Source organism: Eumetopias jubatus, unplaced genomic scaffold, assembly GCF_037043125.1.
Source record: "Eumetopias jubatus isolate StellerSeaLion01/CBP00866 unplaced genomic scaffold, mEumJub1_p1.0 scaffold_5, whole genome shotgun sequence".
Lineage (NCBI taxonomy): Eukaryota > Metazoa > Chordata > Mammalia > Carnivora > Otariidae > Eumetopias > Eumetopias jubatus.
In genome coordinates, this window is record NW_028274811.1 from 97,238,275 (window position 1) to 97,254,869 (window position 16,595).

Consider the following 16,595-nt stretch of genomic DNA (forward strand, 5'->3'; position numbering starts at 1 on the left):
GGGGTTGTGCTATCATGACAGTAGGTAGGGAGGAGGAATCTTGGGCTGTACAAGAAGACTGTGTCAGGGGAATGAGAAGTGGAGAAGGAGTTCAGTTGTCTCTGAACACTGGAATGTCAAACTACCCTAAATAAGGGAATTTTCAGATCCAGTGGACCATGAAAAGGGAACCATATTGGAAAGTTCCAGCCTCATCTCTATTGCAAGGATATTTGATGGTCTTATAGTTGACAGAAGAGAGAATATAGCCAAACGGGAGGTCTAGATGTGAAATAAATCACGTTAGATTTTTTCTTTCTTAGGGGAGATCACATTTAGATCAATATCATTAAGAACCAGAATTTTTACATAGTCATGAGCCCTGGACATTTGTAGACTTTGGATTAAGACAAATACTGATAAGCCCCAGCTTGGTAATTTAGTAGCTCTGTGACCTTGGGCAAGTTCCCTACCTATGCTGCCTTCATCTATCAATCAGAATAATAACACTTTTGTGGGGGGTTGTGAAGTTCAAGTAAAATCATGCAGATTGTCCAGCAAGAACGTGGTGCAAGATAGGAGCTCCATTCACTCATCTCCCTTTCACTGTCTCTTCTCCTCATGTAACAATAGGACAAAAAGTGTGAAGGAGAAAATATGAACTGTTGATTTTTTTTTTATTTCAACAAAACAAGATAAATTCACCTTCAGTAAGTTCCCACACTAATTCCACAACTCAGCCTCATGAAAAGAGCCATGTAGAACACTTAAATAAATGCCCATGTAAACATTTACCAAACCACAGTACTGGCTATGTGTTAGCACCTAACATGGAAAATGCTTACAACGGATACCAGAGAGAAATTATACTCCATATCAGCTGCAACTTAAGCCCGTCTAGTAAGGCATGATTATCCAAACTAGAGAGATGTGGACTATGTGGGGGGATCTGGGCTTTAAGATATTTCCCATGGTAACCATATCAATGTCACATGGCAGGTTTGAGACACTTTATTGGGAAAGTTATGGATCATAAGTTAGACTCAACTGTATGAACTATGCATGCTGATTATCTAAATTAAATTTGAATAGTTCAGCACATTTCCAGTAAATGCACAGTTATATGCTTTTTTCAGAGAATTTACTTGGAGAGAAATGAGTCTCTTGCTAATACCAATAAAAGGGATTTGAAAGCTGAAATGGTATCCAATCTTTTTCTACAAGGGTGAATGACCATAATCTCCTATAAGTTAATACAGTCAGGCCTGTTGTGAAGGGACAGGGTCTGTCTTCAATTTTTGCAGAACAGGCTTGTAAATGATTTGGTCTCCCTCACAGCAGTGAGCATATTTGTGGCTCTTCACCTTAATGTTATAATGAAAATGGGTTCAATTCAAAGTCTTCTGTCAGTAATACTGGATAACAGGAAACATAAAAAAAATACCTAATGTTGTATTCATGATAGAGGCTCACATTGGTAATTCATCATTAAAGCGTTTTACTTTTTGTCTCTCCTCTAACTGCTATGAAAACTGTGTATCCAGATAGATGATTAGATTGCAACAGATGCTAATTTCTTTATTACTCATCTATAGAAAAAGGATACATACTTGTCAAAGATAGACTCTTCAGGAACATGAGATTATAGATGGAATTTGGGTTTACCTGATGAACACTGCACTAATCCCTTTAGAAGAGGGACAGAAGAAAAGAAAACAATGCATATTCTCTCTCTACGGCACTTTTTTTCTACAGATAACTTGTACTTTTCCTCATAGATTGAACTCTTTACTCATTTCTGATAGGCAGCAAAGCTCCCAAGAAAAAATATTATTCTGTGTCAGCAATGAGACCACATACAATGAAGATGAAAAATTGCCATTAAATCCTCTAGAGCAGTTCTGACCCCTACTTATTCAACAGTGAGTTGGAGCATCTCCCTGGGACTTTATGTACATCTTCATCCTTCCCATTTAAAATTTCAGTGAGATCCAAACTCAGAGCTTCTAGGCATCTGCCTATTCTTTACCCACACAGTAAACATTCTAGATTCACACTTTAAATGTTTCTCTTTTATGAAATACAAGTTCTTTAACCTTCTAATAATTGAGAAAGGAGCCAAATAACTAACACTCTTGAGAAATTGAAATGAAACCAATGTACCATGCACAAAATTAAGTGTCTTTTAAAATCCAAAAATACTCTTATACACATATGTTACTAAAAAGACATTCACTTACTTTTGAGTTCAAAACAGTTACCCTAGAATAAACACTGTCCTCTGGGCAAGTACTAGATGGTTAACAATGGGCAAAGATGATCCAGAGTGAAATAATAATTTTGGGTGAGAATTCTGGTTCTATTGTTTGCCATCTTTATGACACTGGGCTGGACTCTCTGAATCTCTGAGCTGGGTTTTCCTTATGTATAAAATGGAGATAAAAACAACAGAAGTATCTCACATGACTGGAACAAAGTTTAAATAAGATTATCCACGGGAGGGTGTGGGGGTGGCTCAGTCAGTTAAGTGTCTGACTCTTGATTTCAACTCAGGTTATGATCTCAGAGTTGTGAGATTAAGTCCTGCATCAGGCACAGCACTGGGCATGGAGCCTGCTTAAGATTGTCTCTCTCCATCTGTCCCTCCCACCCACCCGCCCCCCTCACCTCCTGCTCATATATGTGCATGTGTGCACGCAGGCACGTACTCCCTCTCTCTCTAAAAAAAGAGAGAGGGAGAGAGAGAGAGAAATTATCCATGTGAAGGGCTTATCAAGGTGCCTGGTACATAGCACATGATCAATGAATGTTAGCTACCGTTATTATTAGGAGGCAGGCATGCATGGTTATTTTGCAGTAAGTGACAGTAAAACTGAGAAAAGGAAAACTACCATTGATTGTTTTGAGCTTCAGGATCCATGTCCTGTAGATATTGAACTAGAAAAGGTGGTCTGTTCCTCTATGTTTTCTCTTGTCCATGAAAGAGTAGCACGTTATAGTTCATACTTTTGGAACTTTGGATCCAAAAGGATTCATGGCATTCATTATTTCAGTACCCCGTGGACTGCACTAGTGTAAAGAAAGTCCCAGGAAAGTGGGTATGTACATGTGTGTGGGTGTATCTGTGAAAGTAGTCGACCAATTAGCTCTGAAACTTGACTATCATATCTGTTTTTTTAGAAGCCACTGTTTTGGGGCTATGCAGATTTCTATCACTAACTTACAACTATTCTGCTTTTTACAGGCTATTGATCACTCAAATCAGTTAAGCATAAATTTGTCTCCAGTATAATGTAAAGAGACGCCTGGGTGGCTCATTTGGTTAAGCGCCTGCCTTTCACTTGGGTCATGATCCCAGGGTCATAGGACCCAGGCCCGCATCAGGCTCCTTGCTCGGCAGGAGCTTACTTCTCCCTCTGCCTGCCGCTCCCCTTGCTTGTGCTTGCTGTCTTTTGCTCTCCTTCTGACAAATAAATAAATAAAATCTTTTTAAAAAAGTACAATGTAAAACACTACATAATCAGTAGGCAATGAGTGAAATTACCAAGAATATTAATTTTTAGGTAAACAAAAAAACTCATGAATTAGAACCATATTACCAGAAATAGATAATTTATATTTTATAATAGTGACGCATTTGCTTAGGCTTTGTACCATACTTGTCCTGTGTTTATTTCTCCCACATAAAACCTTGGCTACTGATTGTGGTATACCGTATTTGAGATGTAAGTATGGCACATGTGGTACAAGTACCACATTTATTTACAGTAAAATTTTTATTGCATGCCCATCTATGATGATATGGTGCTGAATAACCAAGGCTCAGGGCAATATAATACCTCCTACAAGCATTCAATAAAATATCTAGGAAAGGGTGAATTTGCTGGAGTGTAACAAACACACTGGCATCATGATGTCACACCATTCTCCAATGACAGTGCACTTCAGTAGGCATTTCTGAGAATCTTCAGCGTGTGTTGGGTGCACATTTATGTGCTAAAGAATCTCCCAGAAGCGGGATGTCTTTTGAGGCCATCTAGCTCACAGAACTCAAGAAAGGAAATATAATGTGGCTTCTATAAAGGAAAGAGGCCACATCTCTCTTTTGTTCTCTCCCAAATGTGTGAAAAGAACAAAGGTATCTCTGAAGGGACTCCAAGTATCACAAAAAGGAAAGTGAGGGGCACCTGGGTGGATCAGTCAGTTAAGCATCTGCCTTTGGCTCAGGTCATGATCCCAGGGTCCTGGGATTGAGTCCCACATCAGGCTCCCTGCTCAGTGGGGAGTCTGCTTCTCCCTCTGTCCCATCCCCCTGTGTGTGCGCTCTCTCTCTTTCTCTCTCAAATAAATAAATAAGATCTTAAAAAAAAAAAAAAAGGAGGAGCGCCTGGGTGGCTCAGTCAGTTAAATAGCTGCCTTTGGCTCAGGGTCATGATCCCAGGGTCCTGGGATTGAGCCCCGCATTGGGCTCCCTGTTCAGCAGGGAGCCTGCTTCTCCCTCTCCCATTCTCCCTACTTGTATTCCCTCTCTCGCTGTCTCTCTCTGTCAAATAAATAAATACAATCTTTTTTTTTTTTAAAAAGGAAAGTGAAAGAAGAAAGACTTTCTGGATTTCTACAAATCTTAATAATTTTTTTAAATACAAAAACATATTTGGACTAAAAAATTTTATACCCTCCTCACCAAAATAACACAACAAAATACCAGTAGTGACGCATAGTGCTTAATATAGTACCATAAGCCTAAAGGATTTTCAGGTTATGGTAACAAAACATTGCATTCAGTCTAGGCTTTCCTGCTGCCAAAAGGTGCATTGCACTAAATTATCTGTTGCTTATTTGTGGACTGCAACGGAAGCCGAGTTTACAATTTCACTTATTTGTGAGTGGATGAGCAAATGTAGTTTATTTTAATAATGTGAGTTGTACAAATCACACATTCCTGAAGTGATGGATTTGAAAAACAAAAGGTGTTAAAATAAAAGGAGTCCCATAAAAGCCCAGCCAGGAGGCAAACAAAACAGAGATTTTATCCAACTGAAATTCAGTAGATTTTTTTTTAAAGCACATTTTTTGTTGGTATTGGTTTAGGGAAAGTGATGCTGTCTTTGCTAGTGTTTTACAGAGGAATTTATTTTTAGTTATACAGCTGAAACTCTCCAGCCCAATGAACTATGGCTGTCTGTGGTGTATTCAGCAGAAAAAAAAAAAAAAAAGACACTTTGCCATTAGTTCTAAAAATATCAGTGACATGTCAGGGTCATCATCTCTACGTTAAGAACTATGGAGAGTTAAGATAGAGATGAACTTATGTCTTTCACACTCAGCATCTTCAGTGCAAATGAAATTGTAAAAGAATCTTTCACAGTTTTTAAGCTGAAGTATGCATCTCAATTCAAAATCCAAAAACAAGCACACCTCTAGCAAATAAGATAGCTGGACAAGTGGCGTGAGAGAGCACACATGTGAACTCCAGATGGGGGAAGGAAAGGACTTTAAACTGACAGTATCCTATTAATTTCTATAATATAATACATGACATTATATACTGTAGATACTATAATAAGATGTTACAGATATTATAATACCTCATAGAGGCTGGGTGGGGTGCTGGATTGAGGGAGTTGCGAGATGGGAATTCCAGGCTGGATCAGGCTCTACTAGATTTGCATCTTGGGGCCATTCAACCTGCCTGGACTTTTGTTTTCTCAACTGTGACATAAGAGGGGGTGTATCTATTAGCACTCCTTCCAAATTGAAAATTCCACACTTCAGAAATGGGAGTGAAGCTATATGCTTAAATACATTAGTCTTATTTTCCATGAGATGCAAAAGTCTAACGTATATATATATATAATACGAAATCTAATAAATATACCATAAAAAGTGAAATATATGATGTTATTTATATATGTTATATATATAATGTTTGCATATAGATATATTTATCTTCATATACAGGGATATGCAGAGTGATCTGGGGGCCTATTTAGTTTGCAAAGGACAGACAGGAAGAAAAATATTTAGGAAAGTTATTTTGGAGTGGCTACATTGTCAATGTATGTGCACCAGTTTATGTGACTGATTAAAAAAAAACCTTGCCACCTTACATGCATTAAGATGACCACTATTAAAAAGAACAATAACAATGACAACAAAAGAAAGTAACAAGTGTTGCAAAAGGATGTGGATAAATTGGGACGATTATGTACTCTCAGTGGAATATAAAATGGCATAATGTGGAAAACAGTATGGTGGTTCCTCACAAAATTCAAAACAGAAATTTCATATGATCCAGCAAGTACACTTCTGGGTATACGCCCAGTAGAACCGAAAGCCGGATCTTGAAGTGGTATTTATACATTCATGTTCCTAGTAGCACTATTCACAATAGCCAAAGGTAGAAGCAACCCAGGTATCTACCAAATGATGAATGGATAAACGAATGGATAATGGATAAACATATTATTCAGACTTGGAAGGAAATTTGGACACCTGCTACAACATGATGAACCTTAAGGACATTAGGTTAGATGAAATAAGCCAGAAAAAAAGACAGATATTCCATGATTTCAATTATATGAGATACCTATAATAGTCAAGTTCATAGACACAAAAGGCAGAACGGTAGCTGGTGGGGTTGTGGGGAGGGCGGAATTGGGAGTTGCTGTTTAACGGGTACAGATGAAAAGAAATCTGAAGCTGGATGGTGGTGGTGGTTGTACACCAATGTGAATGCATCATTGCTACTCAACTGCACACTTCAACAATAGTTAAGATGGTAAATTTTATGTTCTGTATATTTTGCCAATAAATACATATTGAAAAAAGAAAATCTGACTTGAACTTGAATGTATTAGTTGTTTTTAATGCTTAGAGAAACAGCATTTCATAGTGGTGAGATTCTGGAACGAGATTGCCCGCCTTTGCCTCGTGGCTCCAACTTTCCCCCACAGTGTGCGCTTTGAGTGGGTTCTCTAAGTTCTCTGTGACTCCTTTTTCTGATCTGTGAAATGAGGATAGTAATAGTGCTCTCTTCATAGAATTGTTGTGAGGCTAAGGTGTTGATATAGTAAAGCATTTAGAAAGATATCTGGAAAATATTGTGATGTAAGTGTTGCTGTTAGCTATTATAGCTATATTGCAAATAAAATTCAGCTAAGACATCTTCTTTTCTACATGATGTCAGCTTTATCTTCTTAGACAGAGCAATGCTATCCTTTCAACTTGCTTGCCATTGAATTTGCTCACAATTACAAGTAAAAAGGGTGATTGCTCTAAAATAAGAAAGCTGGAATATTTTCCTATTTTCTTTTTTTTTAATTGTAGTAAACAATATGTATTTTAAAATAATTTAGAAGTTTGGGAATGTAAAGTCATTGCAGAAGCCTACCTACTTTGACCTCTGTGACCTGAAGAACTAACGATATCGTCAAGTTTTAGACCATCAGTAAAATGATACATCATATAAACAAAAAATTCAAGTTGCCTTAACTTAAAGTGCCTCTTTTTTTCAATGATTGCACTTGAAACTCTTGCCATTATGGAGGTCTGTGTGTTTACTAAATATTTTTCCTGAAAATTTCTTGGAAAATAGGAAAAATGCCATGACTTAAGGAGAGGCATTACACTAACCCAATGGCAGGTCTCGAAAGCAAATGCTCATTCGCTTGACCAAAAAAAAAAAAAAAAAAAAAGTTGCCTTTTTTAAGGCGGGGGTGTACATGGTATAAAATAGGCTGTTTTCAAAGTCACTGAAGAGTGGGTTCTTTCAAATGGCAAGATTTCTTTCTTTCTTTCTTTCTTTTTTTTTTTTGATGGCTGCATAATACTGGTATGTGGAATTTGCGAAAGAAGACAGAGGATTATAGGGGAAGGGAGGGAAAAATGAAACAAGATGAAACCAGAGAGGGAGACAAACCATAAGAGACTCTTAATCTCAGGCAACAAACTGAGGGTTGCTGGAGTGGTGGGGGGTGGGAGGGATGGGGTAGCTGGGTGATGGACATTGGGGAGGGTGAGTGCTATGAACTGTGTAAGACTGATGAATCACAGACCTGTACCCCTGAAACAAATAATACATTATATGTTAATAAGAAAAAGAGTAGGTTCTTTCAAAAAGGACTTACCAATTTTGCATGAAGTTTGGGGAGGCAGAGAAGAGCCTTTAATAGCAAGAGGCAGATAAACTTGAATTATCTAAATCGTGTAAGCTTTCACCTATGCAGTATGATTCCATACTGTTTAAAGTGATTGAAATGCTACTACCTGAATCACTGGCTAATGTAGCTGAGGCTTTCGACCCTCCACCACTTCAGAGTGAACTGATAGAGATATCAAAGGAGAGAGAAGAGAGCTTTCCAAGATGGCTCGGAGGCTAAGGAGAAATATCAAAATAATTTTTACATTTTTGCCTAAGGTAAGAAAGGTCCGTGAGAAGAACCCATATGCTTCAAAACACAACTAGAAACAGCAGAGGGGACAGAGGGATTCTCTCTTGTGCTTTGCTCTGGTAATAGTATTCCTTAGGGAGCAGTCTAAGAATCAATGATAGTGTTTCTCTCGGATGCAGCATGACTTAGGAATGTGTATATTCAGATATTGGAGAATATGTACCTTTAATATTATCTGCCTGAACCTGATGAACAGATGGCATAAACTAAAATCAGCTTACCACAAATAATTATACAAAATGAAAATTAGATGGATGAAACCTAAAATTTGATGCTTTTTATATTAAGTCAAAATTGGAAATAGATAAGCTCATTTATGTAGCTAATAAATTGAAAGCAGAACATCCATCTTGTGTAAGAGGGAATACTCTGAAATGGGAATTAATATCCTAGTGCATAAACACTTTAAAGCCCAGTTACCTCTATCTAGTCTACATTGTGTTTGAAAATGATGTTTTCCCTCAACTGCACAGGAAAACCTCTGGAACAAAAACATAGTACATAGAAAACACAAGCCTCTGTGTGTGTGTGCGTGCATGTGTGTGTGCAGGTGTGTGTGCACCCGTGCACATCATAACTAGAAATGTACTTACTAAAATAATAGAGTTGGAAAAGAATAACAGGTTGGATTTAGTTCAATTTATCAGTACATATCAGGCACCTACCATGTATAAATTCCTGCCGTATAATAAACCACAAAAATCACTCATCTCTTTCCCTTGGTTGCTCAAAGCAGTCTGGAGTCCCCATTTGACTACAGCATAAATAAGCCACCAGATATCGTGGGGCATCTCTTCCAAGGACATGCCCTACTTCGTACTGCCAACTTTGAGATTGCAGAGCTGTCAACCAAAGAATGAACAGCTCTGCTCCATTCTGCCCAGAGATCAATGTTACATCTACTAGAGATATCCACCAATTTAGGGCACAATGGCCCCTTGTAAGTACAGCCAGTGAGAAAAAGTAAGACCACTCAAAACTCATTCAAAATTCATGATCCAGTTGTTCTTTGTAACCTCCTAAGGATGATAAATTGGTGCTCTCTCACCATCTTGCTACCAGAGACACTCTACATCATTTTATGAAGAATCTATGAGATTGATTTGTAATAAATGTCTGCTGGAGGTCAAGGTGCAGCTAAGAGCAGCAGGGGTGACTTCTGAAAAAAAGTCATGGCTGTGGTATACAAACAAGCTTGAAAACCATAATCACCGTTGAATGATCTTGGGTCAATGACAACTTGAAAGCTATATAAACCCAAGGAGATTTGGGGAGGCACAGAACAGCCTTTAAAAGCAAGAGCCAAATGAACTTGAATTATCAAAGATAACTGGGACAGCAGATTCAGTTAACTTCTTTATCAACTAAAATTAATGTACTGACAAATTAAAAGCAACAGTGAATTACATGCATTCCATATCTGGCAGAGACATCACTTGGAAAAAAAATAAAAAGAAGATGGATAATGAAATGTTTTATTTTAATGTTCCCAGGAGATACATTTGAAAAATATACACATATATCAGCAACACATGGATAAGCTATGCCTTTGACATTTAGAAATGAAGCATTTCAACGTACAGATCTTCCTTGCCTTAGGATGGGGTTACATCCTGAGGAACCCATTGCAAGGTGAAAATATCGTGAGTTGAAAATTCATTTGATGCACCTCATCTACCAAACATCAGAGTGTAGGCTACCCTAAACATACTCAGAACACTTACATTACCCTATAGCTGGGCACAGTCATCTAACAGAAAGCCTGATTTATAATAAAGTGTTAAGTATCTCATGGAATTTATTGAATACTGTATTGAGAGTGAAAAGCAGAATGACTGTATAGGTACAGAATGGTTGTAAGTGTATTGGCTGTTTACTCCCCTGAAAGCATGGCTAACTGGGAGCTGTAGCTCACTGTCACTGCCAGCATCACGAGAGAGTATCACTGCATATCATTAGCCCATGAAAAGATCAAAATTCAAAGTACAGTTTCTACTGAATGCATATGGCTTTCACACCATCATAAAGTTGAAAAAATCATAAGTCAAACCATCGTAAGTCTGAGACCGTCTGTACAGGCTTTTTCAGGAAATCTGATATTTTGATTAGATGGACACAAGATACCTGGTGTTTCCAAGAAGAACTATATGGTAGTCCCCCTTTATCTGTGGGGGATACATTCCAAGATCCCGAGTGGATGCCCGAAACTGTAGATCATACCAAATGCTACATATACTGTGTTTTTTCCTATACGTACATAGCTATGCTAAAGTTTAACTTAGAAATGAGGTTCAGCAAGAGATCAAACACAATAATAAAATAGAACAATTAAAACCATATACTGTAATTAAGTTACGTGAATGTCGTCCCTCTCTCTTTTTAAATGTCTTACTGTACCGTGTTCAGCCTTCTTCTTGTGATTATGTGAGCTAGTAAAACGCCTACATGATGAGATGATGTGAGGGGAATGATGTAGGCATTGTGATGTAGTGTTGGGCTACTACTGACCTTCTGACGATATGGCAGAAGGAGGATCGGGCGCTTCCAAACCGCGGTTGACCATGGGTAATTCTAACCACGAAAAATGACAGCACAGATAAGCAGAGACTACTGTGCAGTATTTTCACTCTACAGATCCAAACAGAACCTAAATGATAAACTGTATGTTTTGAGTTTGACTACTTAGAAATTCCTTTGTTCTGGTGTTTACACAGTGAATAAGAAACTGTATATAAGTAGGAATTTCTTTGGCTTCTCAAAAGGAAGAAATTCAACATTAATGAGTCTATGTAACACCTGGAAAGATAGCATGGATATAAGAACAGATAATTTTGAGAATTCAAAAGGTTAGAAAGGGACCTATGGATTAATTAATGATCATACATTGTTTTGTGTCACCCTACTATGGGCCAAAAACACAGATTCTATTTCCTGGAGGGAAACGATTGCAGTTGACGTGTTCGTTCTTCCTCTATCTCCTCTCTTATTTCTGCTAACAGCATTCCAGGTCTTTTTGAAGAAGCATCCCTTCTCCAACTTTAGTCAACAGTGTTTGGGAAGGGATGATTCTATTGCAGGTTGCTGTCATAGACATTTAACCCAAGCCTAGATGATCATAATCATTGTGATTCTGGGATGAGAACTGCCTAAAGCCACGCCAATTAGATTGCCAGGGTTCTTGCTGGAACTGTTGTAGAAGAGAGCTCTGATGTTACTATTAGCCAAAATTCCAGAGATGAACCAGCCTGAGAAAAAAGGTAACATAGAAGAAAATAGAATCAATAGCTGGGTAGGTAGGAGAGAGATAGGAAGAGAAGGGGGGTGAGAGGGACAGAGAGAGACAGAGGATGGGGGAGACAGGGAGAGAGGAAAAGAAGAAGAGAGATGGAGAAATTCTCGGTATCATTGTTCTTTGAACCCCGATTTCAAACCATGCCTGAAGCCATCCATATTCACTGCTTGATCTTCCTAATTACATGAGCCAACAAATTCTCTTTCATGTTTAAGCTAGTTTGAACTGCAGTTCCCCTTATTTGAAACAGTAAACATCCTGACCAGTATCTGTTGAGGTTTGAGAGTGAGTAGTATGCCTGCTGAAAAGGAAAGGGAATGTTCCCACCCCCATCAGCTTTCCAAGAACAGATTCTATTCTTGCATTACCGAGGAATCACTCAAGGGCATTGTGCTTACTCCCCTGCCATTCCTTTAATATACCTTTCTTGGTGATCCCCTGTGACCCTGTAATATGATTATAGACATTGATGATTTACAAGAAGTGAAAATTCAATTGGAATGATTCAAAGTGACTTTGATAAACTACAATCTGGGGGACAAGCATTTTCTTAAAATACACATTTTCATTGATTACCTATGTCCCCAAGCAGTGGAGAGATGGCAAATTATATAGCCTAAAACCATTACAGATAGGGATGGAGGAAGACTTTAAAACATGTTATAACTGGTAAAGCATGATTCACCTAGTGAATATTCCAAAATGAATCAGAGTTCCTCCATACCAAAAGATCCACTTCCCTTTTGAAATTTACATAGAAGAAAACTGAACACTTAGTTGGGTGGACGGCTGAACTGAGTTTGATGTTTCTGCATTGGCTCAATTTACAGTTCATGACTCTAGTCCCTAAATTAGCCATTCTTTTGATACTGAATTAAGGGCAAATTTGGACTCTAGGGCATGTTCTCTCCCCAGCCTATGAACTACATGAGGATTTTAAGAGATAAAAGGAACCTCAGTGAGACTCTAATTTAATGATTTCTCTTAGAAATGAAGAAACTGAGGGAAAGGAAAGGTTCAATATGATTTGTTCAAAGTCACACAACCAGTTAATGAAAGTCATTCAGAAGTTTCCTGTCTTTTGTTTTCATAATGAGATTCAGAGACATTCAGAATGCTGTGTTTCATTACCAAGGGAAAAGGATAGATATGTGTTTTTACTCAAACAACAGTGACTGGGTATGCTTAGCCATTTCTTTCTTCAATTAGGGAAGATGACAGATAGGTGGAAGATGGGTTTTCTGAGACAAAAAGAGTGGTCCATTTCAAGAAAACAAATGCATTAGAAAGAGGATTTCTGAATCTCTACATGAACTGAGAAGCTTTTAAAACACTATTTTTAAAAAATCATTTAACCTGTTGTTCCCAGCTTCTATTTTATTCAGTTATATAAGAAACTGAAGCTTCCAAAGGCGGTCACAATATATTGTCAAATTCTCTCTCTGGGCTGTTTTCAATTTCTCACCCCACTTTTCTTGTGCTCTCTCTCTCTTCCTCCATCCATGGAAATCTGACATGCTGTCAGAAAGCTCACCTTCTCATTCAGCTCCCCACTCACCTACAGAAATTCATTTGCGTTTCCACAGCTGCCATATTGGTCTGTGACAATAAGAATCTGAACTTATTATCAGTGAATCTGTTTTAATATCAGCACAGACGTGCGAAGCTAAACAGATCCATGCATCAGGGTTCTACCACAGGGAGGTCATTTTGAACGAGGGATGTCTAACTATCCAGTTCTCACATTACACTGTCAGCACACATTGGTGGTTACTGATGTAGTAGAAATCTACTGCATATCTGGTTCTAGCCTCATTTTAGCCACAAATGAGCTCTGTCACCCTGAGTACCCATATCTTTCCTCTGGATTTCTGTTCCCAACCATAAGAAAAGAAGTTAAACTGGGCATTTTTATTTACTCATAAATCTGACAAATACTCGGTGAATTCTTTCTCTGTCCTGGGCATGTGTAATTCAGTAGTGAGAGAACACAAGAGAGCTATAATGCAACCTTCCCTCATGGACCCTTCCAGTTCAGGTTTACATCAAGCTCTAATTTTCAATGCATGTATGTTATAAGGAGTCAACTTTTCAGGAAATTTTGAAATTAAACAACGACAATAACAACAACAAGCCACGTTACCCAGAAGCCAGAAGCAAGCACATAACAGACTTGAGCTAATATATTCAATTCTATTAGGTGATTTATTAAACCCAAACTGTATTTTTTCATAAGTCCCTAATATACTTCTCCAAAGAACTATGTAGGTAGTGTTTTATGCTCTGATTTAATTCTTTTTAAGTCATAGAAAGAGATATCATCCCCCCTCCCAAATTTTGAGGAAATGCTCACCAACCACAGCCTGTGGGAAAACACTTGCTATCTGGGCCTGCTCCCAAAAGCACCCTTGAGAAAGGCAGTGTTATCCTAGAGGTCTCCGACAAGTGCAAAAGTAAAGGAAAAAAGCAGGACCGGATTGGAATAGTGACCTGGTCTATTCTTTTCAGTTTCTCTTATTTCGATACAGAATACCTGACTTCAGAGACTGGCCTTCACACAGATAAAACAAACGTTAATAATAATACGTAGAAGAAGATCCTAAAAACAGAGGCCCAGGTACATGAGCCATGAAGACAAAGACCCTTTGCCTAGTTTCCAATCGTTCCTTTCTGGCACCACACTGTCTGATCATATAAAGCTGTAATTGAAACCATGTGGTGTGTGCACAGGACTCATTACAGGCTTCTCCAGAGTAATCTCATAGCAGAGTCCTGTGGGGAGTCTCTGACAATTTGGGGTCAAGGTATTGTCGCTTAAATATGTGAAACGACACACGAACTTGCTTCCTCAGGGAAAACAAAACTGGTGTGAATTTAGTGTGTGTGGATAAATACTTCTGTCCCCAACTACATGTTTATGATTTTGTTGACACCCTCTATAGAAGACAAAATACATTTTATGAAACAGTTCAGTGATTCGTTTTACAATATAAAAGGTGGCCATTATAATAATGTTTAAAATAGTGATTTTTAAAATAAAAAGTAGGAAACCCTAAATTCTCGCAAAATACTACATTAACAACGGGTATCACCACATTAAAGAGTCAGAACAGTGAAATATGATGTGATATTAATAGTAATATCCCACAGAGAAACATCCTTAGCTTTTGACTAATAAGTCATACCACCCATTAAGGTATCTAATTTAGCGCAGAGTGAAAGTCATGAAAACTAAACTGAGTTAATGCCGGCTGAGAACGAGGGGAAAGTTGAGAACACACATTCTGCTTCAAACCTGAGCCCCCCTGGTGAGCAGAGATCATTTGCTTTCCCACTGCTACTTCCCTTCTTCCCTAATGCTCCCACCACCAGCTATTTCTTCAAAATTACCAGCTTACAAGAACCCAGAGACTTCAGGAGTACACACAGATGGAAAAGTCAGAGAACAGCTTATGGTTCTCAGAGCCTAACTTTCTGCATCCACCCCTCATAAATTCAAGAAATATTTACTACATATCAAATGAAAGACACAGTTCTCGGTACAAGTGAACTAACAGGAAATTAGACAGGGTCCTCACTCCCGTGGGACTTATATTCTAGCAGGAGAGAGGTCATTAACAGATAAACAAACACGATACATTTTGAAAATAATGAGCTTTAAGGAAAATAAAGCAGGGAAATGTGATTGCCTGTGTTAAGGGATAAGGAAGTTGTGAAAGAGACATGTGGGTTGTTTGATCAAAACAAGCCTCAGGAAAGGCTAGGAAGAGTGGTTCAGTCATAGGCAAAAGCAAGTATGAAGGTCCCTGGGCTAAAAAGAGCTTGCATTTTGGGGGAAAATACAAGGAGTGTTTTATACATAAAAATAGGTTTTAAAGAGTGAACGAAAAGAAGAAGTGACGTATTTGAAGTGAGAGAAGTAGGCAAGGGCCAGAATATGAAGATATTTGGAAGCTGTATGAACTGCCTTTTCTATCCGTCGTCCGTCCATCCGTCCGTCCATCTATCCATCCATCCATATGTCTTATTCTAGACAAAGAGAATATTTTATTTTGTCTTTCCTTTCCACATATATCTTTCCTATGCATGCACTCAGACACAAATGGAGACAAGCTCAGCTGTTGTTAACAATCAAGAAAGTAACCTTCAATCCTTTTGAGGTATTGTGTCTGCAAAGGGCCTGGAGCCACCACACGTGGGAGCCTGGGAGCATCCCACCCACCTTCACCTCCTGCTCACCATAAATCCTCATTATCATGTTGTCAGCACTGGAGTCTCTTAACCTCTTCAGTGCCCGGGCTGACAGGCAGGAGCTGCTTATTAATTTGCCAAAGCTTCATTTCATTGCTGTCTGAAAAACCAAACCCTCTTTTCTTCTCATCCCAAAGACCAGTACTAAGTACCCCACTACAGGCAGTGAACACATGCCACGGCACTGCCTATAGTTTTGAGCTTTTACATCTAAGTTGGTCACAGAACAGTTTTAGTTGGGAAATTAATTTAAAAATTTTTATTTTCCCACACCTGTTAAACACATATATATGCCTTGTCAAGTAAGAAGGTGCAGATAGAATTTCTTTGTGGATGAAGGGCAATTAGGATATGAATGAGAGAAAAGCCTCTTTACAAATGGTGAGCTCTTGTTTTTTCTTTATCTTTTTGCATCGTTCTGCTACTCAGAATAGCCTAAGAAGCACAAGAACTTGGTTAGTCAATCTCCTTCTGATCATCCTTCAGCTGCCATGGGAACTCCCATGTGAGTTTACCACCTTGCATTATAAAGTGATATTACCGAAATTAAGGAATTCTAGTTGGTATTTATTTGAGCATGTAAACTTTCTTGGTATGTTTCTGCAAAACCAGTTTCTTTG

General features: G+C 38.4%; 1 protein-coding gene across 5 annotated transcripts in view; it reads right to left on the reverse strand.

Moving 5' to 3' along the window:
• The window catches only part of TENM2 (teneurin transmembrane protein 2), a 924,727-nt gene that overhangs the window by 767,186 nt on the left and 140,946 nt on the right, over positions 1 to 16,595 (reverse strand). The window contains exon 3 of one of the 5 annotated variants that reach the window (XM_088023679.1): positions 5,153 to 5,161. The exons of the other annotated variants lie outside the window; for them this stretch is intronic. Within the exon in view, the coding sequence (XP_087879805.1) occupies positions 5,153 to 5,161 (9 nt within the window). The remainder of the gene's footprint in view (positions 1 to 5,152; positions 5,162 to 16,595) is intronic. 5 annotated transcript variants of the gene reach the window in all.